The 26,978-nt window shown below is 43.3% G+C and overlaps 1 protein-coding gene across 44 annotated transcripts in view; it reads left to right on the forward strand.

The window, feature by feature from the left end:
• The window catches only part of TBL1Y (transducin beta like 1 Y-linked), a 227,247-nt gene that overhangs the window by 170,200 nt on the left and 30,069 nt on the right, over positions 1-26,978 (forward strand). For 31 of the 44 annotated variants that reach the window (XR_012430491.1, XR_012430490.1, XM_074030542.1 and 28 more), the window contains 6 exons: positions 13,402-13,642; positions 19,440-19,572; positions 19,955-20,096; positions 20,764-20,827; positions 20,937-21,034; positions 24,146-24,206. Coding sequence is in view for 42 of the 44 variants with exons in the window: in XM_074030542.1 (XP_073886643.1) it covers positions 13,402-13,642; positions 19,440-19,572; positions 19,955-20,096; positions 20,764-20,827; positions 20,937-21,034; positions 24,146-24,206 (739 nt within the window). In the remaining 2 variants the exon portion in view is untranslated. Of the gene's footprint in view, positions 1-5,944; positions 6,013-12,793; positions 12,844-13,401; positions 13,643-14,105; positions 14,228-19,439; positions 19,573-19,954; positions 20,097-20,763; positions 20,828-20,936; positions 21,035-24,145; positions 24,207-26,978 lie in introns of those variants that run through there. The other 13 variants (XM_074030556.1, XM_074030568.1, XM_074030557.1 and 10 more) reach the window with 4 other exon arrangements.

Genomic DNA, 26,978 nt, shown 5'->3' on the forward strand with positions numbered 1-26,978 from the left:
TGATGGTAGTTTCTTTTGCTATGCAGAAACTCTTTAGTTTAATTAGACCCCATTTGTCTATTTTGGCTTTTGTTGACATTTCTTTTGGTGTTTTAGTCATGAAGTCCTTGCCCAAGGCATTGCACTTTTTAACTTTTCTGACAAAATATTTGATTTAAGCTTTTATTATTATTAAACCAATTAATTAAACTTTTTTATTAATTAAAACTTCCAGAGGAGATAAACAGTGACTATTACCTTTTATTTAACCAGTTAATCCTGCCTGTAATCCCAGCTACTCAGGAGGCTGAGGCAGGAGAATTACTTGAACCCCGGAGGCAGAGGTTGCAGTTAGTTGAGATCACACCATTGCACTGAGCCTGGGCAAAAAGCATGAGACTCTGTCTCAAACAAAATAAAATAAAAATAAAAAAGAATATTCCCAAATAGTTTCAAAATTTTGGAGAAATTAGGCAGAGAGAAAAACATGTAACTTACATTCCATTGTTGAGAGTATTCTCAACCCACTTAAAGTAGCAGGAAGCCTAAAATCCAAAAAGTTAGTTTAAGGATTGAAAGCTGGTGTGCTCCATTAATTTCTGCAGGCCCAATAAAGGTAGCTTGGAAATTCAAGGTAAATGGAACAAATGATGACTTGCCAGAAATGCATAGAAAATAAAATATTCACATAACCAAAAAAAAAAAAGCTTTCCACTAGGAACTAAAAAATATAATGGAGAGAGAGATATATATATACACGTACATATACACATACACTCAAGCAAAGCCAGTGAATAGACAGCAAGTGAATGAAAACTAGAAGCAAAAACAAACAGGAAACCAAACCTAAATGTTCCTACTCAATTTACCCTGGAGACTACAGTGTTATCTAGGCTTTTAAAAAACCCATATATTGAATATTTTATTCCTGACACACAATTTAATATCTTTAAGTTCACTAATATTATGCATCCTGTGCAACTGATAAATTCACTTTAATTACGTGACCAGTAATCAAGACTGAAAGGTTTAATTATGAAAGTATTAATTAACCAAATGTCTCTAAGAATGTCTTAAAGATTATTTGATTGTTTAAACCTTTTCCAGCCAGGCGTGGTGGCTCTTACCTGTAATCCCAACACTGGGGGTGGCTGAGGCAGGTGGATCACCTGAGGTCAGGAGTTCTAACCTGGCCAACATGGTTAAACTCTGTCTCTGCTAAAATGCAAAAAATTAGCTGGGCAGGGTGGCAGGCACCTGTAATCCTAGCTATTTTCAAGCAGAAAAATTGGTGGAACCTGGCAGGCAGAAGTTGCAGTGAGCCAAGATTGCGCCATTGCACACCAGCCTGGACAAGAAGAGCGAAATTGCATCTCAAAAAAACCCCAAAATACCCAACCTTTTCCACATTTTTCTGCCTTACTTAATGATTACTTACTACATTGTTTCATAAGTAACCTTTTCAAATCTGTAATTTGAACTTAACTTTTAGATAACTTCTGAATTAGACAAAACGATTATTTTTTCTACCAGTAACATAACCCTTTCTGGCACGTTTTGTATACAGAATTACATGTTAATTAGAGTTTTTATCCTTAGTAACCTAAAACTTTAGTGAAACCCTAAAAAGCAAGAAATCCTGAACTATCACCTATGAGCATTTATGGATAAGAACAGTTCCACATTTTATGACCCTATCTTAACTGGAAATGACTCAGATATTAAAGGAACATCAATAATAACTTTAAGATTTTAATGTACATTAAAAGTTTACCTAAAACAATTATCCTATTCACTGTACATAATTTTTATTAAACAAGGGAGATGTGAGACATTAATCAACATATGTAAAATGAACATTGGTTTGGTCCACAAAGGCAGGATGACACCTTGAAGCAGGGAGAGGGCTTGGGTCTTCCAGGTCACAGGTTGCAAAGACAACATAAAATTTGGACAAAATGTATGCTGACAATTCTGAAGGCATTTCTCTTTTTATTCCACCAATAATTTTAAAGCTAGTTACACTTGTAAGTCACATGAACTTAAAAATTGACTAGACTTAATTTATGAGTTTTCTTTTACTTACAAATCAATTTGGTAAACACTACATATAACAATGAGTGCACATACAAATAAAGACATCTAGATATGGATACACACACATAAACAAAGATCCAATCCCTTAGAACCTTGGCCATGAGATAGCAATAGAAGCTTGCTGGTTTTTCTTTGCCCCAATAGATGTTTGTAATGCTTGTTCCCCAGTGCCATAAAGAAACAACACTTAAACATAAATTTGATTTCCTCAGTAAGGCCCATTTTTTAACTTTTTGCAGAAAGGGTACATTTGCCAGCAGTTTTGCCACGAGAGTACACTGAACAAAGGAAACAGGGTCATTTATCACCTGATGCGTCCACCTTACTGCCGTGTCTGGTTTCCACTGCCTGGAATGGGACCTCACATTCTGTATTTGACCTGATTGGCTAGCAACTTAGAACTTTTTAAAAGAGGCAAAGGTAGAGGAGAACAAAGGAAGGAGGAAGTAACTAGTGGAATGTTGAGAAAGGTAAAAACACTTTTAAGTAGGGAAGAGGAACAGACTATGACCTAATGCTTGCTTGGACCAGTATAAGCATGCCAGGAAAAATATTTAGGCTAAACTGTGTGAGCTAAGAACATAAAGTACATTGATTTCTTTATCACAGCTAGCAGATAGTTAAGAACAATGTTAGCACATGTCTTTGAATAAATTTTGCTTCTAAGAGAAGTTACTATTTATTCCTAGTTAGATGGGGAGGAGAGTGTTTGAAGAGGAGCCTCTACTTTACTTTTAACATAGATAATCCAGTGAAGGCTGTGCACCAAAATTTCTGGTAAAGCAGTCTCTGTGGCAGTTTGATTTTTAAAGTCCAAACCTCCCAGATTCCAAAGAGCACTGGGTCCAAAGAATACCAAAGGAGGCATCACATGTTAACCAGGCCCCCTGCTTACAACAGCAGCACAAAAGCCTTGATACATGCAACGCCATCCTGCTTTCTCACTTGACACCAAAATTCAGATTCTGAATTATTTTCTAAACAAGCAGCATTGCAACTGTGAGAGAAAATTCTAAGGAGGGCTTATGACTAGACCTTAGAACCTCTGCCAAGAGTGTCCCCTTTGGACAGGTTAAGGTCTGCAGGATATCCTGCAGTGTCTTCGTGTGGGGCCCAGTCTTAAGAGTGTGAGATTTCTCTGACCTTAGGTGGGTACCAGTGCCACTTTGTTTGCTTTCCCTCCAGAGCCTACTATGAGCATTCCTTTGGTACCTAGGTGTAATCCACACCTTTTAACATCCTTATTACACTTTCCCATGCTTGCCATTCCATGAACTTTAATGATAGGAACTGAAGATTGGGTGGGTTTATTTTGTCCTTAGCCAGTTGAATAGGGGAAGAAAAGAATTTAGCATAAGAAAAGAAGGTTTAAGTCACCAGAAACACATGTGAGTTCTCTCTGAGCCATGCGGAAGGTAGGGATCAGGGACCACACCCAGAAAATATTTTTTTAAAAAAGTCCATCTCCCTTCTGGGCAGGGCAGTTATAACTTCCCTTTCGTTCTGCGGGTCACTATCAGGGAGTGACCCCAGCCAGTTGCCCTCAATCTTCAAGGAGCTACTAGGAAACAGCCACTGAAAGACCAAAAAGGAAAGAGGGGGAAGAAAACAAAAAAGACCCTGGTTTCTTAAGCAAATCAGCAGTGACAGTCAGGCTTCTTCACATGGAAACCCTTTAGTTTCACTGGCAGAGCCAGAAACCTGCATTTGCTTCCATGTTTAGGCACTGCTGCCCAAGGGTTCAGAGTTGGAAGGGAAAAGAGAGAGAGAAATATTCTCCTGTATGGAGCAGAAAGGAAAAGGAGAAACATAAATCCCAAACTTTGGGGCTACCTTCTCCTGGCGTTTCTCCTGGCTGGCTCACCAAAATATATTATTGATGGAGTGTGTCCAGGTTCTTGGCATCTTGAAGAAAAAATTGGATAAGATGCACAAACAAAGCAAGGAAGGAATTAAGGGATTTATTGAAAACGAAATTACACTCCACAGTTTGGGAGAGGCCCTGAGAGCATAAGGTCTGAAGGCCCCCATTACAGAATTTTTGACAGTTTAAATACCCCCTAGAGGATTCCATTGGTGTACACCCTGTGTTAATGGAGAGGGTGAAGTAAAGTTACAAAGTCATTTACTTGGTATACACCCTATGGAGAGGAAATTTCTTGTCATAGCTGAAGTGTCAATCAACCTTATGTTCTCTGCATGCACACCCTATTTTCCTACCTCTCTAGGAGGACACATGCTTGAGGCCAGCAAGATCTCAGGTCTCAGGGTGCTGTGACTCCATTTTCCTCTGCTCATTGCCTTCTGCCTATCCTCTATTGAGAAGCCTTCATAGCTTCCTTTCCTTGGCACTCCAGATTCCAGCACTCTGAGGGCCAATGAAACACCATCCCATTTGTCACAATGGTTTCTAGTCATTAAAAAAATGTGTCAGGCCAGGGGAGGTGACTCATATTTATAATCCCTACACTTTAGGAGGCCAAGGTGGGAGGATTGCTTCAGGCCAGGAGTTTGAGGTTGCAGTGAGCTGTGATCATGCCACTGCACAGCAACTTGGGTGACAGAGCAAGACCCTGCCTCTAAAGAAAGAGAGAGAGAAAGAGAGAGAGAGAGACAGTGTGCTCTTGGAGTTTAAAAACAGGACGTGTTTTTACTGTCTTGGACAGTTACGGCATTTTGTGATGTGCTTTTTCATTTGAGTGAGCACATATGAAGGAGGAGGGGGATATGAAAGTGTCTTGACCAGTCACCATTGTCCACTCCATGGTCAGAATCAGGGGCCAAGGTTGCCTGAAGAGGTGATGCTGCTAGTTGTTTATATAGGTTGTATTGCTTCCCTTATTTCAAATAGTGTCTTGTAATCAGAAATCATCTGGGGTGATGTTTTGCTTAGTTCTTAAGCTGAAATACGAGCCTTTCAATTTTTCCTCGTTTCCGAGGTTGTTCAACTTTAGGATGTATAAAAACATCTTTGCGTATGCACCAGACACTACCCCAAGGCATATTGAGTTTCATGTGATTTGAATATTTGGCATGCTTCACAAGGAAAGAACTTCCTCCTGTATTTTTAAATGTGTGTGGAAAGTTTTTTCCAGTAGATGGAAATCAGAGAATCAAAGAATGTTAAAAAAAAAAAAAAATGAATCAGAACAAAATAATGTTGTTAATTGTGTCAGGACTCTAGTTAGTCTAACCCTGAACCCAATTAGTCATTTCAAGTAGCAGCAGGTGCCTATTTTATTAAATCTCATGGACAGATGGACTTCCAATCCAGGCCTCAATGGTGTGGGCATCTCATTTGGGCTCTGCTTCTGAAGCATTAGCCTCCTGTATTAATGGATGGTCATTTGCAGAGATTTTGCACACTCACGATAGCACCTGGACAGGGCTTCTCCACTGCAGCACTCCACTGCAGCACTCAGTACTCTCCACGGCAGCACTCAGGACTGGTTGAGTCTCTGTAGTGGGGCTGTCCTGGGCACTGTAGGTGTTCAGCAGCATCCCCGGGCTCCACCCACCAGGTTCCAGAAGCATTCCTCCTCTCTTAGTTGTGACAACCAAAAGTGTCTCCAGACATTGCCTAATATCTCCTAAGGAGGCACAGTCACCCTCCATTGAGAATCACTGCATCAGGGATACCACAGTTTGTCAAGAATAAATGGCCTTTTTGTCCAGAATGCTGCAACTGGGTTTGACACCCAAAAAAGTGGTCACACGTGGTTCTTAACAACAGTTGCCATGTTCCCTGCCCCTTGCCCACCATGGAATTGTTCACCCCAGGTTCCTGGGCTCCAGGTTGTTATGTATAAAGTTTCAGTGCCACAAAAGAAATAACACTCAAATTTAAAATTTTCTTTTTAATTCTCAGAAAGACAACTTCTATAGAAGGGTGTACCCTTACACCCAAATTACATCCAAATTACAGATGGAGTAATGGTGAGTGCACACCCGACAAGGAAGGGGAAGGGGTTTTTATTCCTGACTCATGTGGCCCCTCCTGCTGTGTGGTTCCTCTATTAGCTAGGGTTAGACCACAGAGGCGAGAATGACAGGTAAGTGATTTGGCGGGGAAAATGATTATGACAGAGCAGGTAATCAGAATGAGTCAGGGTGGAGCAGGTGATTGAAATGAGTCAGGATAGAGCAGGTAATTGAAAAAGATTGCTTTATGAGGAAGTTAAGTTTAAAAGTAGAAGGTAAAGAATTGAACCTACTGACATGTTGATTCTTTGAAAAGAAATTTAGAACTCACGTCTAACAACCCCTCCCCTTGTATTTCCTTACAGCTTTTTCTTCTCTGACTTTTTCTTTAAACATGTCTTGGCTTAGTTGTTTTGCTTAATTTTCCAAAAGAAGAAGCTTCTCTGGGTAAGGTGGAGGATAGTTAAGGGAGGTTTTAGTAAGTGCTGTTTCTGTGAGCCTCTGCACCAACCCATGGATGCATGGTATGATACAACACCTGACAAGAATAAGTACACCCATTTCAGCTGTGAGGGAATTGCCGTAAGAATTGAGGCTATTACTCCTTTTTTTTTTTTTTTTTTTTTTTTGAGACGGAGTCTCACTCTGTCGCCCAGGCTGGAATGCAGTGGCCGGATCTCAGCTCACTGCAAGCTCCGCCTCCCGGGTTTACGCCATTCTCCTGCCTCAGCCTCCCGAGTAGCTGGGATTACAGGCGCCCGCCACCTCGCCCGGCTAGTTTTTTGTATTTTTTAGTAGAGACGGGGTTTCACCGGGTTAGCCAGGATGGTCTCGATCTCCTGACCTCGTGATCCGCCCGTCTCGGCCTCCCAAAGTGCTGGGATTACAGGCTTGAGCCACCGTGCCCGGCCTAATGCCTTTGTTATACTTCCATCAGGGGTAGTGTTGTTTGAGATGAAGGTGCAACATTGAGTTTTAATCATGATGCAAACTCCTCTTTCTGTTAATACCATGTCGAAGGCTATTCTATTTTCCCAAGCCATCTGGCACATAGCCCCAAATTGCTCAGCTAATCATTTAACAGTATCTCTAGCATAGTTAATAAATCGCTGTTGGTTGTAGTAGAGGTAGTATATCCAGTTTTCATTTTTATTAATTGTCACTTACCAAAATGTTGACTCAAATCCTGCAGCTATTTGATTTTGGGCTTTAAATTGACTGGTATTCCTTGTGGGACTCTAATTGTGTCTAAATATACGTGAGAGTTGAAGGATGCATAAGGGTGTTCTCTCACTTTACAATGTCTTATTTTTCCTTCCTCTGGTTGATGAAATGCCAGGGTGAAAGGGATAGCCAGCTGGACTAAAGCACAAGTGCCATTCCAGTTACTCAGCAGAGTATCCAGTAAAGGTCCACCACAATACCACCACACATAAAAGTCCACCACAATACCACCATGCATCTACTTGGGTATGAACAAGGGCTGACTGATTGGTAAGCTCTTGAAAATTCTTAAGCTCACTGCATCCCTTCAGGTCTCCAAGGAACAATAAGTTTTCTCCCTGTTTGAGAGACATGAAGTAACTTAGTGTTGGGAGATGGAGGCTGGATGGCCCTTGGGGGCTGACCCACAGGGTGCCAAACTTCAGGATATAGCAGAGACTGAGCTTGGTGTGACTTGTTACCCCAGGCTGTAGAATCCTGGAAAAGAGCTACTATACAGCCCATGCCTGGTCGACTGAAGGACCATCCTAGTGGAAAGGGGACAGTCTGGGCCCCTGGCCTGCCGTGCACACAAGCATAACATCTGCTTTCTTTTAATGTGTGGACGGAATATTTGATCCATTCCAACCAGACACTTGCATCTTGACATCCTGTCTTAATTGTCAAAGTTTGTTTTAAGTCTTTAAATTTTATGATAGCCATCTTGGTCTTGTCATTAGATGGAGGAGGAACAATTCTTCCATTGTGAGAGGTTTTGGAAGAAGGCTTAGAAGAAGGTACAGGCGGTGGGGGATCAAAGAAATGCATTTCAAAGAATCTAACAGGGTTTGTCCTTGAAATCACAGCCCGTATACCATAAAACCAACTTAAAGAAGGGAACAGGCTTAGGAATGGGGAAGAACTTTGAGGGTTTGAGATAGTAACCTGTATAGAATTACACTGGTTTACCTGCCAGTTAGCAGGGAGTGCTGTCCCTCTAGTAAAATGCATGTATGGTTTTTAGGAAATTTCAAAAACCAGTTGGGGCAGTCCATTCTTGCTCTTTAGCGGTCCACAGAATATTGGACCAACTATGGCATAAAGGCTCTGCACTGGGGAGCAAGACCCCTGGTTGACACTGGAGTCTTTATGAAAATCTCCCTGGATTAAATGGTCCTAGTTTACTAATGCCTAGTCTGAGGAGAGTCAGGAGGGACGTAGGTACTTTCCTGAAGTAGAGAGCTGTCTTTGACTTGGCAAATCCCCAAGGGCATAACAAGGCAAGCATTAAATGCAGTGGTTTGAGGTGAAATTGACTAGGTTGTGTTAATAACTAGATGGTCAGCAATAGAGCAAGGAAAGAAGAAAGAGAAATAGAATAGATGAAAAGAGTTAAATTTTTCTTAGCTTTAGTTTGGTAGAGTTTTCCCCTGGGACTATCGCTTACGACTCTGGAGGGGGTGGTGCTGTCTTGGTGGTGATGAGTCCCTCCCCCTTCCGCTGTATGAACTCGGTGGTTAGCAGCACAAGGTAGGGTCCTTCCTAGGCTGGCTCGTGTTTCCTTTCTTGTCACCCTTTGATGAGAAGGTGATCCTCAGGCTGATGCTGGTTTACCGGAAATTCTAGGAGTGGTACCTGTGCTAAAAGACTTTAGTTTTCAGGGAAAGGAAAGTGGAAGATAAACCAAGTATGTAATTTTGAAGAAACTGACCTTTTGTTTTAAATCTGGGGACATCAGCAGTGGGCTTTGTAGTCCCTGGTGCCATCTTATTGAGAAATTTCCTTTAGCACCTATTTTTACTCGTTTTTAGACCAAAGAAAGCAAGCACCATATTTGACAGTGCTTCCTGTATGATTTTTATACCAGATAAGCTAAATTTCACCTTTATATTAGTGTGTTATTAATGTTAAACTTAGTTTTAATAAGACCTTGTAGGCATATTCAATTTTTAATGTCTGACCATAAGGTAAGATTTTTATAGAGTCTTTTTAACCCTTCATAATTTTTCTTAAAGAGCAGGTTGATGCTTTAAGAAAAACCTGTTGTGCTTTTATTTTAATGTCCATTTCACAGAAACACTGGATGACACCCCTTTAACTTTATCCAGTATCTTTACACACATAATTTTCTGTACAATTAACGTTTCAAAACTTTTAAACCTTTAAAACAAAATATGTATTTTTTAACCTTTCAATGTAGGTAAAAATCCACATTCTTGTGCATCCTTATAATCCTTTTACAAAGGTATATTTTACTTTCCTTATATACTTTGCACATAAACTGCTTCTTCTATAGTTTCACATTTAGGAGGCCTAATTGCTTTTAAATTATATAACATTTCCTGCATAAATTCCCTTTTATAACTTTTCCCCCCACAATTTTCACAGACAATTGTTTGACATGCCTCAACTTTCTGACTTGTTGCAAACATCCCTTTCTTTAAACAACCAGTTAAAATTTATTTTAGGACAAGAATTTGCTATATAACATTCCATTTTACATGAATTCTCCCATTCTCCCCCCACCCTTTTTTTTTTTTTTTTTTTTTCCCTCTCTCAAAGATGATAACCATTCTTTTCCAAAGCGAACTTTCCTCATGTCTGTGGACGAGACTGCCCCAGGTCACAAGATTAGAAGTTAGCATAATACATGTTACACTGCTAACTTTTAGCAAAATTTACTTTCATTGAAAACCTTGTAAGCTTGCGATTTCAATTATCCTTTGCTATTAATAAGAGATTTAGTCCAAATTAACTTAGAATTGGCATAGATGGTTTCTTCCTAGTTCTGTAACTACTTTAAGGCTTGCCTGAGTGCAAACAGCTCATGTTTGAGGGGACCTATTAGGCAGTTTTCCTAACTCTGCTTCTACAAGAGTTACATGGCCGGGCGCAGTGGCTCAAGCCTGTAATCCCAGCACTTTGGGAGGCTGAGACAGGCGGATCATGAGGTCAGAAGATTGAGACCATCCTGACGAACACGGTGAAACCCCATCTCTACTAAAAAAATACAAAAAACTAGCCAGGTGAGGTGGTGGGTGCCTGTAGTGCCAGCTACTCAGGAGGCTGAGGCAGGAGAATGGCGTAAACCCGGGAGGTGGAGCTTGCAGTGAGCTGAGATCTGGCCGCTGCACTCCAGCCTGGGCCACAGAGCGAGACTCCGTCTCAAAAAAAAAAAAAAAAGTTTCCTTATCACTTAGTGAATACTTTTTCCGTCTATCACCTGGGAGGAACCATCTATTATCCTGACTTTGAAGGGAGTTCCTCCTAGGTCTGGTTGGACCTTTCTATGGTAATTAATTAAGATTTAGATAACCTGTTAGGAAACCTGCTGGGTTAAAGGAATTATCAGTGGTTAATGTTAAATGATCTTTTTCTAACAGAATAGCCCCATACTTTAAGATTTTTGAGTTAGTAAGCTACCTTTTGCTTTTTTTTGTTTTTTTTTTTTTTGAACTTAGGATAGTTCTGAACTGGTAAGGTGTGCTCACAATGAGGTTTCCTCTAAAAGTTATTTTTCTACCTTCTTGTATTAGCAAAGCACTGTGCCACTACAGATTGAATGCATTTGGGCCATTCGGGGTTTACTGGGTTAAGGATTTTTGATTAGGAAAGCTATGGGTTTTCAGTGGCCTGAGTGCTTTTGGGCTATGCCCTTGTTTATACTGACAACAAAATCGGGTTAGAGTGTTACAGGGTCACAGAGAATACCTTCAATTATCAATTACCGGTTTTAAATTTACCCTGACTTTTAAAAGTATAGGGTTCACTGTTTTCTCTTTACTACTTCTATCTGTCTCTTTCTCTCTTTGACTTTCTGTCTCTCTTTCTCTCTCTTTGACTCCCTCTTTCTCTCTCTGTCTCTCTCTCTCTCTTTCTGTGTTTGCTGTTCTTTCCGTGCCTCTACCAGCTGCTTATGCTGCTGTTCTCCCCCTCCTCCTTCCTCTAGGGGAGGGACGGGGGGGAATGGAGCTACTCTTTCTCCCCTGAAAGGAGAATGCCCAAGATGGATATTAACTGGACCCAAATGTATAACTGAGGTTCTAAGAATTGTTCAATTTGGTCTGCCACTCCGTAAGGCTCATCTAGTAGCAGTTTAAGCTCCTTTTTAAAATTCTGAACTTCTGAACTTATTAGGGAAGCATTTACGAAGGCAGTGCCCCCTGCTCCTTGTGATACCTCTTTCAAAGGGAAGAGGGTCCAAGCTGACCTCTTAGGTACGGAGGGAAATGGAAAATTCTGAATATCTTTTTTACATTGTTCTACCTTATGCTGGAGTCATTTTAGAAGGGGTATTTAGGTTGGGAGAGAACAGTGTGGTGGGATGGTAATTCCCAAGAGTCAGGGTTATAAAGAGGAGGGCTAACATGAGTAGAGGGGGAATTTGGAATGGGATCTGAGGAGGCAGTGGCTGTGTGAGGGGAAAGATTGGGGACACTGAATGGGAGAACATAGACTAGGGGATCCCATGCGCTGGAATCTTTAGGCATGAGAGCCGGCTCCTCTGACTTTCATTTTGAGGTGCCAGATTAGGTTCTTCCCTACTTGTTGTTAAGGGAAACAGGAGGGCAAGTCCTTGCCTCCAACAAAGGGCATAGCCTGCTTCTTGAAACACAATGGACTTTTAGCTTTAACATATCAGATTAGAAACTGACACATTACATCCTTGTTTGACTCAGACTTTGGCCAGAAAATTAAGGCATTGAGGATGGGTCACTGAGTCCAAATAAAAGAGCCATGTTTTATCATTTGTTGCTTTTTCTATGTTTAGTTCTTTCATCATCTTTTCAGTGTTTTAGCATGAGACCTAGGGAGCTATCTGGGGGGGATATCTTTGTTACCATCTTTATCTTTCTTGCTCCCTGTCTTGCTTGGGGTATTTCCCATCTTGATGGTTTTGGGGTCAGGTTTAAGGTTCAATGTCCATTACTGGAAAATTCTCACTTTTTGGGGTGAGGCTCAATTTCCACCACTGGAAATTTCTTGCCTTTTGGGGTGAGGCTCAGTTTCCTCCACTGGAAATTTCTTGGGTTTGGGGTGAGGCTCAGTTTCCCCACTGGAAATTTCTTGCGTTTTGGGCAGAGGCTTAGTTTCCCCACTGGAAATGTCTTGCGTTTTCTACTACTGGAGATGTGTGTGAGGTTCAGTCTGCCACAGTGGGGATGTCTCACCTCTTTTTAACCTCTAAGCCACCCTGACCAAGGAGTACTTCACTGAACCTCCTGTGGCTTCCTTATCGTGGTCCTCACCACCAAAGAAATACTTCGCTGGCTCCCCAGCTTTTCCTTCCCTGGTCTGTGCACAGAGTCATCACCACAGAATGTGAGGATCCTTTAAGCTAGGTTGCTGTCCAGTTTTTTATTTTTTATTTTTCCCCTGTTGCTAAGAGCTCGGGTTATTCCTCACACTGGGTGGGTTCTGATTTTTCACCCCTGAGGACAAGTGGCGGGGTGTGCCTTCTCACAAGAGAGAACCAGAGACAGTCCCTGGTGGGGAATGTAATCCTGGACGAGCCCCCAAGTTGTTATATATAAAGTTTCAGTGCCACAAAGGAAATAGCATTTGAATATAAAATATTCTTTTTAATTCTCAGCAAGGCAAGTTACTTCCATAGAAGGGTGAGCCCTTACAGATGGAGCAATGGTGAGCGCACACTTGGACAAGGGAGGGGAAGGGGTTCTTATCCCTGACGCACGTGGCCCCTCCTGCTGTGTCATTCCCCTATTGGCTAGGGTTAGACCACACAGGCTAAACTAACTCCAATTGGTTAATTTCAAGAGAGTGACGGGGTGAGTGGTTTGGCAGGAAAAATGGTTATGGCAGAGCAGGTAAGCGGAATGAGTCAGAGTGGAGTAGGTAATCAGAATGAGTCAGGGTGGAGCAGGTAACCAGAATGAGTCAGGGTGGAGTAGGTAATTGTAATGAGTTCGGGTGGAGCAGGTAATTGAAAAAGGTTGCTTTATGAGGAAGTTAAGTTTAAAAGTGAAGGTAAAGAATTGAATATACTGACATTGATTCTTTGAAAAAAAATTTAGAACTTATAGCTAACAGGGTCTATGCTACTTCCCCCTCACCCCTGGCTGCTGGGAGCCAGCTATTTACGCTCCACGTCCCTGTATCTCTCCTGCCCAGAGAGTAGAGACCATTCCCAGAGCCCTCACCCGTGTGAATTGATGGCTGTTGCTTGGCTTGCTTCCCCAGGATGGAACAGTGTTCGACAGCCGCCCTATAGAGTCCCTGTCCCTGATAGATGCTGTGATTCCTGATGTGGTGCAGATGCGGCAGCAGGCGTTTGGGGAGAAGCTCACTCAGCAGCAAGCAAGTGCAGCAGCCACAGAGGCATCAGCAATGGCAAAGGTGGCAACTGTAACCCCAGCTACTGTTTCCCAGCAAAATCCTCCAAAGAACCAAGAGGCCATAGTGAATGGAGCACATGCAATCAGTGAGTGCGCGGGCTCTGGAGGTTTGGTGGGCCTCTCTGGGTTCATTGTTTTCTTTTAAATCTGGGCCAATCCAAATGCCTTCTTAAAAACCTACCTGCCATAAATTTCTTAGTAGCTGCTTTTTATTGTTTGCTTTTGATCTAGCCAGAAGAGCTTCCTGTTCGAGTTTTCCATCACAACCCTTCAACCTGATTTTCTTTATTTTCATCTTCAATGTCAGGAAATTGTGTGCACTGCCAATCTGAGAACTCTGCTATAACACATGGTTATTGCCCATCATAAAAAACTGTTTAATTCATGGACACATTTAGTCTCAGCCTCCAGCACTCCATGTTGAGTGTTTTTGGCCAAATTGTGGTATAATCATTGAGCTCAGTGTTCCTGCTGAGGGCATTGGGCCCCAAAAAACTGAGCATGAGCTTATTTGGCCTTTGCAAAAGCCCAGGACATCATTCCCTATTAGGTGATTGCCAGCGAGTACATGGCAAGTCAGTCAGTGAGTCTGAATTTCTACCCAGAGAACCTGCTCCACTTGGAAATACTACTGCTCTATAACCCTGTAGAGAAGCCGCTTCAGCATGCATGTAAGTTCAGAGCATGCATATGTTGCATGCATGGTGCACTTGTGGGTGAGGGTGTGTGTGTACACATGTGTGCCCCAGTGAACAGATTCTTAAAGTGCCTCTCTGACTGGAGAATCAGATCTAGCATTTAATGAAAGCTCTCCTAGACTATTAATATCTCTTCTATTGAACAGTGTGACATAAAAGCTGTCTGTTTGGGTAAAATGAAAAGATCTTCTGGTTTTTTATTTATAAGGTCCATGATTGTGGGGTACGAAAAGGAGAGTAAGAGAATACTCAGCTTGTATTTACAGGTCATTTATTAACTATCCAGTGACATGGGGCACAACCCTCAGATTTTCAAAATTAAGAAAATGGCTGTAGTTGTTTTCGTAATAGATATGGTTGTTTGACTGCATCCCAACCCAAATCTCACCTTGAATTGGCTGCATCCCCACCCAAATTTCTAGTTCCCATGTGTCAAGGGCACGACCAGGTGTAGATGATTGAATCATGGGGGGCAGCTCCCCCCTACTATTCTTGTAGTAGTGAAAAAGTCTCATGAGATCTGAAAGTTTTATAAATGAGAGTTCCCCTGCACAAGCTCTCTTGCCTGCCACCATGTAAGGCATACCTTTGCTCATTCTTTGCCTTCCGCCATGACTATGACTCCCCAGCCATGTAGAACCATGAGTCCATTAAACGTCTTTCCTTTATAAATTACTCAGTCTTGGCTATGTTTTTATTAGCAGTGTGAGAATGGACCAATACAACAGTCTTACATCACAGAAAGTAATTTGTATTCATGAACTTTCTGAAGTTGATGTCTATTAAGGAAGAAAGTTTTAATACAGCGAGGCAGCCTGTCCTCTCCATCATTGTTAAGTCTGAGGCCAGACCTGATGTTCAGTTTTATTCTGCACCAATTTTTAAAAAAACTTAAGAAACTCCAGTATGGAGTCCATGTTAACCCTGGCTGTGGACAGAGTAGAGACACATACATGTCTTCAACCAAGTTGGCCAGTTGCAGGCAGATGGCTTTTGTTTCGTTAGGACCTGCATGTAGTTCTTCACACTGACAGGGATATCACCTGGGGCCCACCACTGGCACTCCTCCTCCAATGGACACCTTCCTGCATGATAGGCCTTCTGCTCTATTTCCTGGGCCTAGGGCTACCTGTAGTGTTTCTACTGTTCCCTTGGCAGAGTGCCCTTGTATTGCAGCAAGGCAACCTGTGCTGTCTACCACTGTCGTGTCTCAGCAGTCTGAGGCCAGACCTGAAGTCCAGTTTTACTTTAATCCTCAAGAACTCTTGTTGTTGTTGTTGTTGTTGAGATAGAGTCTTACTCTGTCACCCAGGCTGCAATGCAGTGGTGTGATCTCTGCTCACTGCAGCCTCCGCCTTTCAGGATTGAGTGATTCTCCTGCTTCAACTTCCCTGAGTAGCGGGGGCTACAGGCACGCACCACCACACCCAGCTAATTGTGTATTTTTAGTAGAGACAGGGTTTCACCATTTTGGTCAGGCTGGTCTTGAACTCCTGACCTCAGGTGATATGCCTGCCTCGGCCTCCCAAACTGCTGAAATTACTGGTGTCAGCCACCTTGCCCAGCTAATAACTGTTGTTTTGGCCAGATGTGGTGGCTCTTGCCTATAATCCCAGCACTTTGGCTCTTGCCAAAGGAGGAGGACTGATTGAATCTAGGAGTTCAAGAGCAGACTGGGCAAGAGAGCAAGACCTCGACTTTACAGAAAATACAGAAATCAGCCAGGTGGGGTGGCACATGCATGTAGTCACAGCTACTCAGGAGGCTGAGCAAGGAGGATCACTTAAGCTCAGGAGGTGGAGGCTACAGTGAACTGAGTTAGCACCACTGCACTCCAGCCTGTCCAACAGAGCAAGACACTGTCTCAAAAAATTAAAAGTAAAAAGAACTGTTTTTTTCCTGCTGCTTGTGAGAAAAGTGGCCACTTTACAGGATGGTTTTCCTGACTGTGGCATTTAAGGTTGTCTCCATCATAAATGAACCTACCCAGGAGCCCAAAACTATTACCCTATGGCACTCCCAGGGCTGGCTTCTTCAATTTGAAGGCCTGGTGGTTCTGCTTGGACTGAGAATTATGATATGGGACAGGAGCTGTGGCTCATGCATGTAATCGCACAGCTTTGGGAGGCTCAAGTACAAAAAATTTTTAAAATTACCTGGGTGTAGCAGCATATGTCTGTAGTCCCAACTACTCAGGAGGCTTACGCAGGAGGATTACTTTAGCTGGGGAGGTTAAGGCTGGAGTGAGCCTTCAAGGCATGACACTGCACTGTAGCCTGGGCAACAGAGCACAGACCCTGTCTCTAAAAAGAAAATTTTCAAAGGACTGTTATGAAAGTGGCTCCAGTAAGAAAACAGCACTTGAACCCATGGACTAGGGGTTTGAAGACAGGGGACATTTGGAAAGAATGATGGCATTTACCAGTGGGAACTTCCTACATGCACAAATGATGCCACGGAAACATACATTCTAATGAAATGTCTTGTTTTATCAAAAATGCAGGAAACTTCCAGCTGGTACTGGTCATCCCCAGCCACCCTTGTACACATGGTTATTAGATGGTATTTGTCTGATTCCTGTAGACGAGGAGGTGTGATTTGTGAGCCTCTGTAGAAACCACTGTACGTAAGATCAAAGAAAGGCAGTGTTCAGTTGAGCATTCCTGGTCAGTTTATAGACCAGTGTCCACTCAGCCTTCTTAGCGGCAGCCCCTCAGAGATGCTTGGCATCCTATGAAGGCAGGTATTGGAATTTTAATTTCTTTTTTAGCAGTTGAATAGTCATAGCATAAAAATTGCTCAGACATGCTGCACCTTCTATCAGCTAACTCTCAGAAAAACTATTTAAAAGTAGAGCAGACCAGGTGCAGTGGCTCATGCCTGTAATCCCAGCACTTTGGGAGGCCGAGGCGGGCAGATCACCTGAGGTTGGGAGTTCGAGACCAGCCTGAGCAACATGGAGAAACCGCGTCTCTACTAAAAATACAAAAACCAGCTGGGTGTGGTGTTGCATACCTGTAATCCCATCTACTCAGGAGGCTGAGGCAGGAGAATCGCTTAAACCCGGGAGGTGGAGGTTGCAATGAGCTGAGATCGTGCCATTGCACTCCAGCCTGGGCAGCAAGATCGAAACTCCATGTCAAAAAAAAAAAACAACTAGAGCCGAGACAAAGGAGGCCCTGTTTCTGGGATCCATGCTTGGAATCCACAGTGCTGAGACATAAATGTGCCCTGCCCAGAACATGAGCCGTCCCACTGACCCCTGCTCCAGATGGGCTGCTTACCTGGTCTATACCTCCAGAGGTCAACTCCCAACTATAGGCATTGGAAAAGTGCTCACTGCTTCTGCCTGCAACCTTCTCTCTAGACTATGTCAGTGCACTAAGCGAGAGCACTAAATCAGTGCACTAAACTGAGAGCCTGGCTTTGTTTCCCCTGTGCATGTGGCCAGTCCTGACTAGTCCACCCTGGCTGAAATTCTAGAATATCCACCATGACCACCTTATGAGACCTTGCACCCTGTGTGTGAGCCACAGCCTGGCCTATTGAGGCAGGAGTTTTTGAAGACTGCATTTTGATAAGAGTGCAGCCTCTGACAGCTGTGCCCGCCCTGAGTTCAGGACGCCAACTACTGCATAGCTACCTAGTACACCAATTGCCCTCTTGTCATTGCCCTGGACAATTATATGGGGAAAGATATTTTTCCTCTCTTCCTGCCAGGTGCCACCTTCAGAGCATGAAGGAGTCACCAACACTGAAGAGTTTCACTGTTATATAACATTTTTTTTTATTACGGTTCTTGAGCCAAGCAGAATGGCAAGAGATTTTTTTATTTTTTCAATGTAGAAAATACCCCTTCCTCAGTGGGAGGTAACCAACCTAAGATCACATTGCATCTTCCCGAGTTTTCAGTCAAAATGCCTTGATGAAGACATAACAAAGCATGATTAATTCCTTGCCATATCGGAAAACTGTTAACCATTGCTAATTGTTTGATCATCAGGCTATATTGCTGCTTTCTCATGAACATAAACTGGGGGTAGCAAACTCTCTGTACAGGGACAGACAGTAAATGTCTCAGGCTTTGAGGGTCATGCAGTCTGTCACAGCTGCTGAATTCTGTCATAGTACAAAAGCAGCTGTGAGAGTCATCTCAGGCTGCCTTAACAAAAGGCTACAGACCAGGCAGTTTAAGAATTTGCTGTCATGATTTTGGAGGCTGGAGGTCTGAGATCAAGGTGAAGGCGGGGATGGTTCCTTTCTCAGGGCTCTCTCCTTGGCTTATGGATGATGTCTTCTCCCTATGTCTGCACGTGGTCATATCTCTGTGGGTGTCTGTATCCTAATCCTCTCTTTTCATGAGAATAGCAGTTGCATTGCATTTGGGTTGACTGTAGTGACCTCATTTTACTCTACTTAACCTTTTTGAAGGCCCTATCTCCAAATATAGCTTTATTCTAAGGTCCTAGAAATTAGGGCTTCAAGATACAAATTGCTTCAAGATATAAATTTTACAGAGACACAATTTAACTCTTAACAGTATCCACAGGCAATATCACAACATGCAGAGTGACTATGTGCCAGTCACACTTTATTTATGCAAAAGCAGCTGGTGGCTAGATTTTGTCCATGAGCTAAAATTTGCTGGCCTCACTTACAAAGAGTAACTAATTGTTTTGGGGAGGCGGTTTAGAGACAGGGTCTTGCTCTATCTCCTAGGCTGAGTTCCATGGCATAATTATACCTCACTGTAGCCTCTAACTCCTGGGCTCAATCAGTCCTCCCATGTCAGCCTCCTGAGTAGCTGGGGCTACAGGCCTATGCCACTGTGCCTGGGTAATCTTGCAATTTTTTTGTAGAAATGTGGTCCCGCAAAATTGCCTGTGTTGGTGTTGAACTCCTGGCCTCAAGCAGTTTACCATCGTTGACTTTCCAAAGCATTGGGATTATGGGTGTGAGCTACCACACCTGGTCAAATTCTCTGTTTTTATTTCTCAATGAGGTTTAGAGACTGTGAAATTATAAAGAAACCTGATATATTTGCTAAATTGCACAAAAGCCACAATTTAGACTCGTTAGAGGTAGTGTTACTTAGTAACAAGGTGTTTCTGGAAACAAAAGTGCCCTTTAAATGCATTCCTCTTTTATTGGTAAGCCACATGTCTCTTTGTGTTTCCTATGACAGATAATCATTCAAAGCCAATGGAAATAGACGGGGATGTTGAAATTCCACCCAACAAAGCCACAGTCCTTCGGGGCCACGAGTCCGAGGTGTTCATTTGTGCCTGGAACCCTGTCAGTGATTTGCTAGCTTCTGGGTAAGGAAGTCAGGATGGGGATGCTCTGGGGTCAGGGAGATGCAAGCTGCTTGCCTTTCCCAGAGTTCTGCCTTAAGGAACATGCACTACCCTTCTTACCCCAGTGTGGGCAGACGAAGGAATGGGCGGCTCTTTCAACCACTGCTGTACGTGTCTCGTATTGTGAAGAAGCCTTAGTTCCAAGTCATTTTCTCGGTGGGGTGAAGTTAGGCAGTTAAATTTACCAAATGCAAAGATGACAAGGAGGGAAACAGGGATCCACTGGTATGAAAAAGACAGAAGAGCACATGCCGACGATATTACCTGGCTAGAGAGTAAGTGGCAGTGAGTTCTCATCCCATTTGAACCAAATGCCAGAGGCTCCTGTGTTTTTATTCTGCAGATCAGGAGACTCAACTGCAAGGATATGGAACCTGAATGAGAATGGCAGCAGGGCCTCCACCCAGCTCGTGTTACGGCACTGTATACGAGAAGGGGGCCACGATGTCCCGAGTAACAAAGATGTCACCTCACTGGACTGGAACGTAAGCATCTTCCACCCTCTGGGCACTTTGAAATCAGTAAAATCTGCCAGCCAGGCATGGGCTGCAGTGATGGAACGTGTGCAGACTTAAGAGGCAGGTGGTTCCATGTACTCAGGCCCAACTTGGGGGGCTAGCCATAGAGGTGGTCTTGGCTTCTAAGAGCTCTTAATAAGGCCATGTCAGGCAGACAGTGAGCTGGTTGTTTGGTAGCCATATCTTTGCATTGTGAACGTGTGTTAGCAAAATGAGCCTGTGGTCTCATGGTGGGGAAATAGGCTGGGAGCTACAAGGTAGTTCTCCTGGAGAGACATGAGGTGCTTGGGATTTCAGCAACAGGTGTTATATGCATTGACACGTGGGATGCCCACAGTTACTGCTTTTTATTTTCTGCAAAGTCTTATGATAACTTTCATCATGGTGTTTTTAGTTCTGTCACTCGATAGAGAACACAAAGTGGTGAATGGTTTCATTGTGTTTTCATTGCTCCTCCATCTCCTTGGTCTTCATGCCGCATTTTTGATTTAAGAGCAGTGTGCGCTAACACTGCATGGCACTGACTATTGCCTGAAGAACTTTCTGGACTTGGGATCCTGAGAGAGGCTGAGCTTCTTCAGTGCTCCCACTCCTAAGCTGTTTTTGTGGGTTTGTGTCTCTTTCTGGCCCTCAGAGTGATGGAACACTATTGGCGACGGGTTCATATGATGGTTTTGCAAGAATATGGACAGAAAACGGTAAGTCCTGCACCCCTCGTGCAGGGGTCAGGTAAGAGGAGCTGCCATATATAACCCTTGAGTGAACAGACCATGGCAACAAAATCAACATGTTTGTTTTTACTAACAGGTAACTTGGCCAGCACCTTAGGCCAACATAAAGGACCCATCTTTGCTTTGAAATGGAATAAAAAGGGGAATTACATTTTGAGTGCTGGTGTAGACAAAGTGAGTATTAGCTTAAAATATGCCCCTTTATCTATAGGTGTTTGTTTATTTACTTGCTTTTCTTTTTCTTTTTTGGGGGATTGGGAATGGGGGAACATGGTCACTCTGTCACCCAGGCTGGAGTGCAGTGGCACCATCTCAGCTCAATGCAGCCTCTGCCTCAGCAGGGTTCAAGCAATCCTCCTGCCTCAGCCTCCTGAGTAGCTGGGATTACAGGCACCTGCCACCATGCTCAGCAAATTTTTGTATTTTCAGTAGAAACAGGATTTTGCCATATTGGGCAGGCTGGTCTTGAAACTCCTAGGCTCAAGTGACTCTCCTGCCTTGGTCTCCCAAAGTTATGGGATTTACAGGTATGAACCACTTTGCCTGGCCACTGATTTTTTTAAATCTCAAAATCCTGGCTTCTTGGAACTCTTAGGCTTTGTGCTTCCCTTTAAGAAATGAAAAGGATTTGTTTAGGCTTTATTTCTGTGATTTTGATCTTTCTGTTAATTTGTACCACATCATCTCTTAATATATTTTGCTGTTCTGTAGACCCTTGTGCAGTTTCCTTTAATGGGAGGTACATGGTTCAGTGATAGAAGAAAATCTCCACATTGCATTTGTCAGTTGCTGGAAGGAGTCATGTGATGTGGGGAGTGTACTGCCTGAACTTTCACCCACTGAGAAACTTGAGTAGCACAGGCTGTGTGTGTTTCTCAGGCTTCAGATATCCTCAATTGATTAACTGCTGCTTCCCAATGTAGATGGTAGATTTCTCTGAACAGGAGTCAAGCAACCTGGGCACAAGGGTACACTCCCCAGATGGCCCACAAAGTCAGTTCAGAATTGACTTGCTGTGCCCCTGGGCAGGTCTACAGGGAGCTACAGTGGCATTAACTCCAGGTGCATCTAAAAGCCATCAGTAGGGTGGAAACCCAGGGCAAAGAGGAAGGGGATGCAGACTTCATCCCAGCCCTGAATCTGAGTCATCCAGAAGTCTTGGCCTGTCTGGATTTTACTTTCCTCATGTGTCCAGTGGCAGGGCTCATTGGAATCATGACCCCAAACAGCCTTCCTGGAAGAGTTATGCATTCCCAAGACTCAGCAGGAATTCCAAGCCATGGCTTTGGAAAAGAACCGTTATCTAGAATTGAGAGAGAGAGAGAAAAAAGATGTGTTTTTACATGAATTTGTGTCTCTACAACTGGAAACCATGCTTGAATAATGGACAATGCTCAGGCTTCCACGAGACTTTGCATTTTGTGATGATTTCAGGATAATTTGAAAACCTTAAGTAACAGCTTTCTGTTTGAAGTTGTTATAAAATGATAGTCTTGACCTCGAAATATTATCCCACTCTTAGAGAAGTCATAATTGCATTTGGCAAACTGTGGCCCACATAGGTCAATCTGGCCCTTCATCGGTTTCTTTAAGTGAAGTTTTATTGGCACACAGTCACACTTCTTTGTTGACGCTTGTCCGTGGTTGCTTTCATGCTACAACAGCAGAGATGAGTAGTTTATAAGGGAGACCAGATGGCCCTCAAAGCCTGAAATTCCTACTACCTGGCCCTTGACAGAAAAAGCCTGTAGACCCCTGCACTAGGACATAACTAGGTTAACAGATCATTCATTCATAAGGTCTCTCTCTCTCTCTCCCATATTAACTCATCCAGTACTGCCCAGATGCGAGACAGGCACAAGTATGATGAGTTTATATATTCTCTGCAGTGTTAGATTTGCTTTGACATGGCAAAATTAAAGTTATGTGCCAAACAAATAAAGAAATGCTAATTGGTTGAGGACTGATCCAAGACCCAAGATTAGCAAGTTTCAAAGACACTTCTCAGTTTCCTTTAAAAATGCTCACAGTCAACATAAAATAGGACTCAGTCTTTTTTTTATTTTTTTTATTTTTTATTTTTTGAGATGGAATCTCACGTGTCACCTAGGCTGGAATGCAGTGGTGCAAATTTGAGTCACTCTAAGCTCTACCTCCTGGGTTCACGCCATTCTCCTGCCTCAGCCTCCCGAGTAGCTGGGACTACAGGTGCCCACCATCATGCCTGGCTAATTTTTTTGTATTTTTTAGTAGAGACAGGGTTTCACTGTGTTAGCCAGGATGCTCTCGATCTCCTGATCTCATGATCCACCCGCCTCAGCCTCCCAAAGTGCTGGGATTACAGGCGTGAGCCACCATGCCCAACCAGGACTCAATCTTAAAGCAAAATCTTGACTGACAGAGAGGTGTAAAGTTTATAATTAAGTTGGAAATTCCAGCTGATGAAGACAAAATTCTAATGATGTTCAATGAACTGCTTCTCTAAATAATATTCCCAGCACCAGTATTCATGATCTACTTTGAAGTAGATGAAGATGATTCTATCATAAGAATTCATGATCTGCTTTGTTTTTTGAGGTGGAAATCACCTTTTCTCCTTATTGACAGACATGTACATTGATGCCTGGCCCCAGTGCAAGCCAGTGGCTGTGTCCCCATTTCTAGTGCCCCCAGTTCATGGAATCACAGGCAGGGGCATTTTTAGAAATGACCTTTTGTGCAGCCCTGCACTTGTAAAAGTGCCAAAAGATCTTTAGAGATGCTTTGTTCTAGGTTTTTCAACAGTTTTCTGCACTTGGGGATGAGGAAGAATCTCCAACAATTTTGGTATTTTTGCAAGTATTGGTTAGACTTGCTCTGACCTTAAAATAGACACCAGCATCAGACAACCCAGAAGGCTCATGGACTCATCAAATATGGCTGTCCAGATTGTTAAGTGTGAAACATGATGTACTTCAAAGACTTAGGATGGGAGAAAAAGACTGCAGATAGCGCAGTAAGATTTTGATACTGATTACATATTGAGATGGTATTATTTTGGGTATATGAGAGTGAAATAAAAGATTGTTAATGAATTTTACCTTTTTTTTTTTTTTTTTTTTTTTTTTTTACTTTTAATGTGGATCCTAGAGAATTAAAACTAGCCCATGAGGCTTGCTTTCTGTCTGTATTGGACGGTGCTGGTTTTAAGGAGAAAGGCTCACTGTCTTTTCTTGTACAACACATGTTACCAGAGTAAACTTTGTGAGAGTAATTACTAACTTTTCCTTTGTTTGCGGCACACAGACAACAATAATTTGGGATGCTCACACAGGAGAAGCAAAACAGCAGTTTCCTTTTCATTCAGGTGAGTCTTTATGTTTATATTTTGTAATTTGGAAATAATTCAAAATTAAGCCAGGTGCAGTGACTCACATCTATAATCCAACCACTTTTGAAAGCTGAGACGTGAGGCTCCCTTGAGTCCAGGACTTCAAGATCAGCCTGGGCAATATAGCAAGACCCTCTCTCTACAAAACATGAGATGGGATGGGACAGGATAGGATGGGACAGGACGATGGGTAGCTGGACATGGTGCCACACACCTGTAGTCCCAGCTACTCAGAAGGCTGAGGCAGGAGGATTGCTTGAGCTCAAGAGATCAAGGTTGTAGTGAGCTATGATTGCACCATTGCATTGCAGCCTGGATGACAGAGGGACATCCTGTCTCTAATAAATACAAATGATAATAACATAATTTAGACTTTATGAAATGTCCATTAAAGTAACTAAATACACAGAACACAGAGCCCAGAGAGCCTATATGGTCAGAAGGAGACCCATTTTGTGGCAAGCACTGCTCTTAAGGTTTGCAAGATATAGATGACCTTGGCACTCATCTACTCACAACTCTGAAACAAAGCAATTAACCAGCCACAGAATTAGTGCAGGCTCCTTTCTTTTGTAATTCCAAGAGGGATGCTGCTTTGGGAGCTTCCCAAAACCACACCCAGGATTGGCAGTTTGCTGCAAGGACTCCCAGGACTCAGCATATTCACAGCTAAGGTTCCTAACAGCACAATAATTTAGTGCAACATGAGCAAAGGGAAACAGTGCACATGGCCAAATCCAGAGCTCAAAGGCTCCACTCCCAGTGGACTCTCACAGGCCATGCTGAATTCTTCCAGAAATAAGTTGTAACTACACCTGTGAAGTGTTTTGTAGCAGGCAAGCTCCATAGAGCCTCAGTGCCTAGGGTTTTTATTGGGAGTTGCTTACATGGGCACCCACTGCCCAGTGCAAGCCAAAACTGCAGACCTGTGAAGGAAAGCGGGTGTGTGACAAACACACTGTTTGCGCCAGTGTTGGCAGAGTGAGCCACTCACATCTGTTAGTGAAGGGCAGGAACTCTTTAGAAAACTACATTCTCAGTCACTATCCAGGGGCTGGCCTTGCAAGCAAGGTAGGTCTGTAGGGAGACCAACCTTGCACCTGCGGTATCAGTGCCTTCTTGCACAGGTGTGAGGCTGCTGCTCTGGATATAACCACATCCCTTTGCATGCTGGGGCCAGGCCAGGCCACATGCAGCAGCCGGGGTCTAGAATCTGTAGAGATTCCAATTTACCAGATTCCCACTTGAGTCTGCATTTTCTTTCCCAATTCCATCCTCTGTGTAACTCAGTCTTTTTGTTTGATGTGGCCTCTTACATTACAACAAAGACTGGTGGTCACCCCCAGGGCTGATAGACTATTGGAAGACTTTAGACTGGTTTAAAATGGACAAAAGGGGGTAGGTGCCACTTCCATTAATGACGAATGTCTGATGCATCTTGAGGGAATCCCTCAATGTATGCGGCAAAAGTTGGTTGTTTTATCAGCTGTCCCTGGAGCGTTGTCCAGGAGGAGATGTCAGTGTCTTTCTTGTTGGACAGTTGGGGTGCTTAAATGATGTTCTGAATAGGAGGGTAACCTCAAGGATTGTCCAAGATGGCATAGCCCATCTCGGTGCCTGGGGAGGGCTACAAGCAGGGGACATGGGTCCTGCAGGAAACAAGATCATGAGCCAAAAGTCCTGTTGAGGCATGATGTGTAGGCATCCACATCTGTTATTCCACGCGGTACTGTAGCAGGGACTCAATGAGCTTCCTCATATGGGCAGCTCAGAGAGTGAGGGAGACCCAGGGAGGACACTGTTTCTGCTCTGCTGCCCTGGAGAGGGAGAGAATCTCTTCTGTGGCCAATCCTGCAGAGCTTTGGACATACACCAAATACAACTCTTAGGGCTGCTGGTGAAATTCTTTACTGGTGTGGCTTTAATTAACACCATTGATGAGGTAGAAGGTGCTGAGCATACTGGAGACAAACGGCTCCAAATGCAGGCAGCACATGCATGACCTCATCCAGGAATGTTCTTCACCCCAAAACAGAAACCCCCTTCCTATTCAGTCTTTCCCCTGCCCCCGGCCACCCCATGTACAGCTCATGATCTGTGTGTCGTTTCCACGCCAGACACTTGCTACTCTGTGTTCTAGACTGTGCAAATCAAAGCAGCTGTCTAGTAAGAATGCCATTCCCGATGGTGTTCCATCACATGGCTTAAATGCGAAAACCTACCTTTTTGGCAGGAAGGATTCCGTAACAAGTTCAGATCCCTAGAATACCAGACATGCAGACCTGGGGAGTAAGGAGGGATGTCTACTGCAGAAAGCTCTAACTTCTGTTTTTCAGAGAAAAATATGCCAATGTAAACATCAGTGAGGTTCTTCTAATTTTTTTTCTTTTTTGAGACTGAGTCTCGCTCCATCACCCAGGCTACAGTAGAGGGCTTGATCTCGGCTCAGTGCAGCCACCTCCTGGATTCAAGCAATTCTCCCGCCTCAGCCTCCCAAGTAGTGCAATTATAGACACCTGCCACCACGCCCAGCTAATTTTGGTATTTTGAGTAGAGACGGGGTTTTGCCATGTTGGCCAGGCTGGTCATGAACTCCTGACCTTTGGTGATCTGCCTGCCTTGGCCCCCATAGTGCTGGCATTGGAGGAGTGAGGTACTGGCCAGCTTCCTCTAATTCTTCTATCTTAGGAATTTGTGTTGTCTTTCAGCAGAAAATAATCTTTCCCAAAGTGACCCCAGAGACTGATG

Source organism: Macaca fascicularis, chromosome Y (genome assembly GCF_037993035.2).
Source record: "Macaca fascicularis isolate 582-1 chromosome Y, T2T-MFA8v1.1".
Classification (NCBI taxonomy): Eukaryota; Metazoa; Chordata; class Mammalia; order Primates; family Cercopithecidae; genus Macaca; species Macaca fascicularis.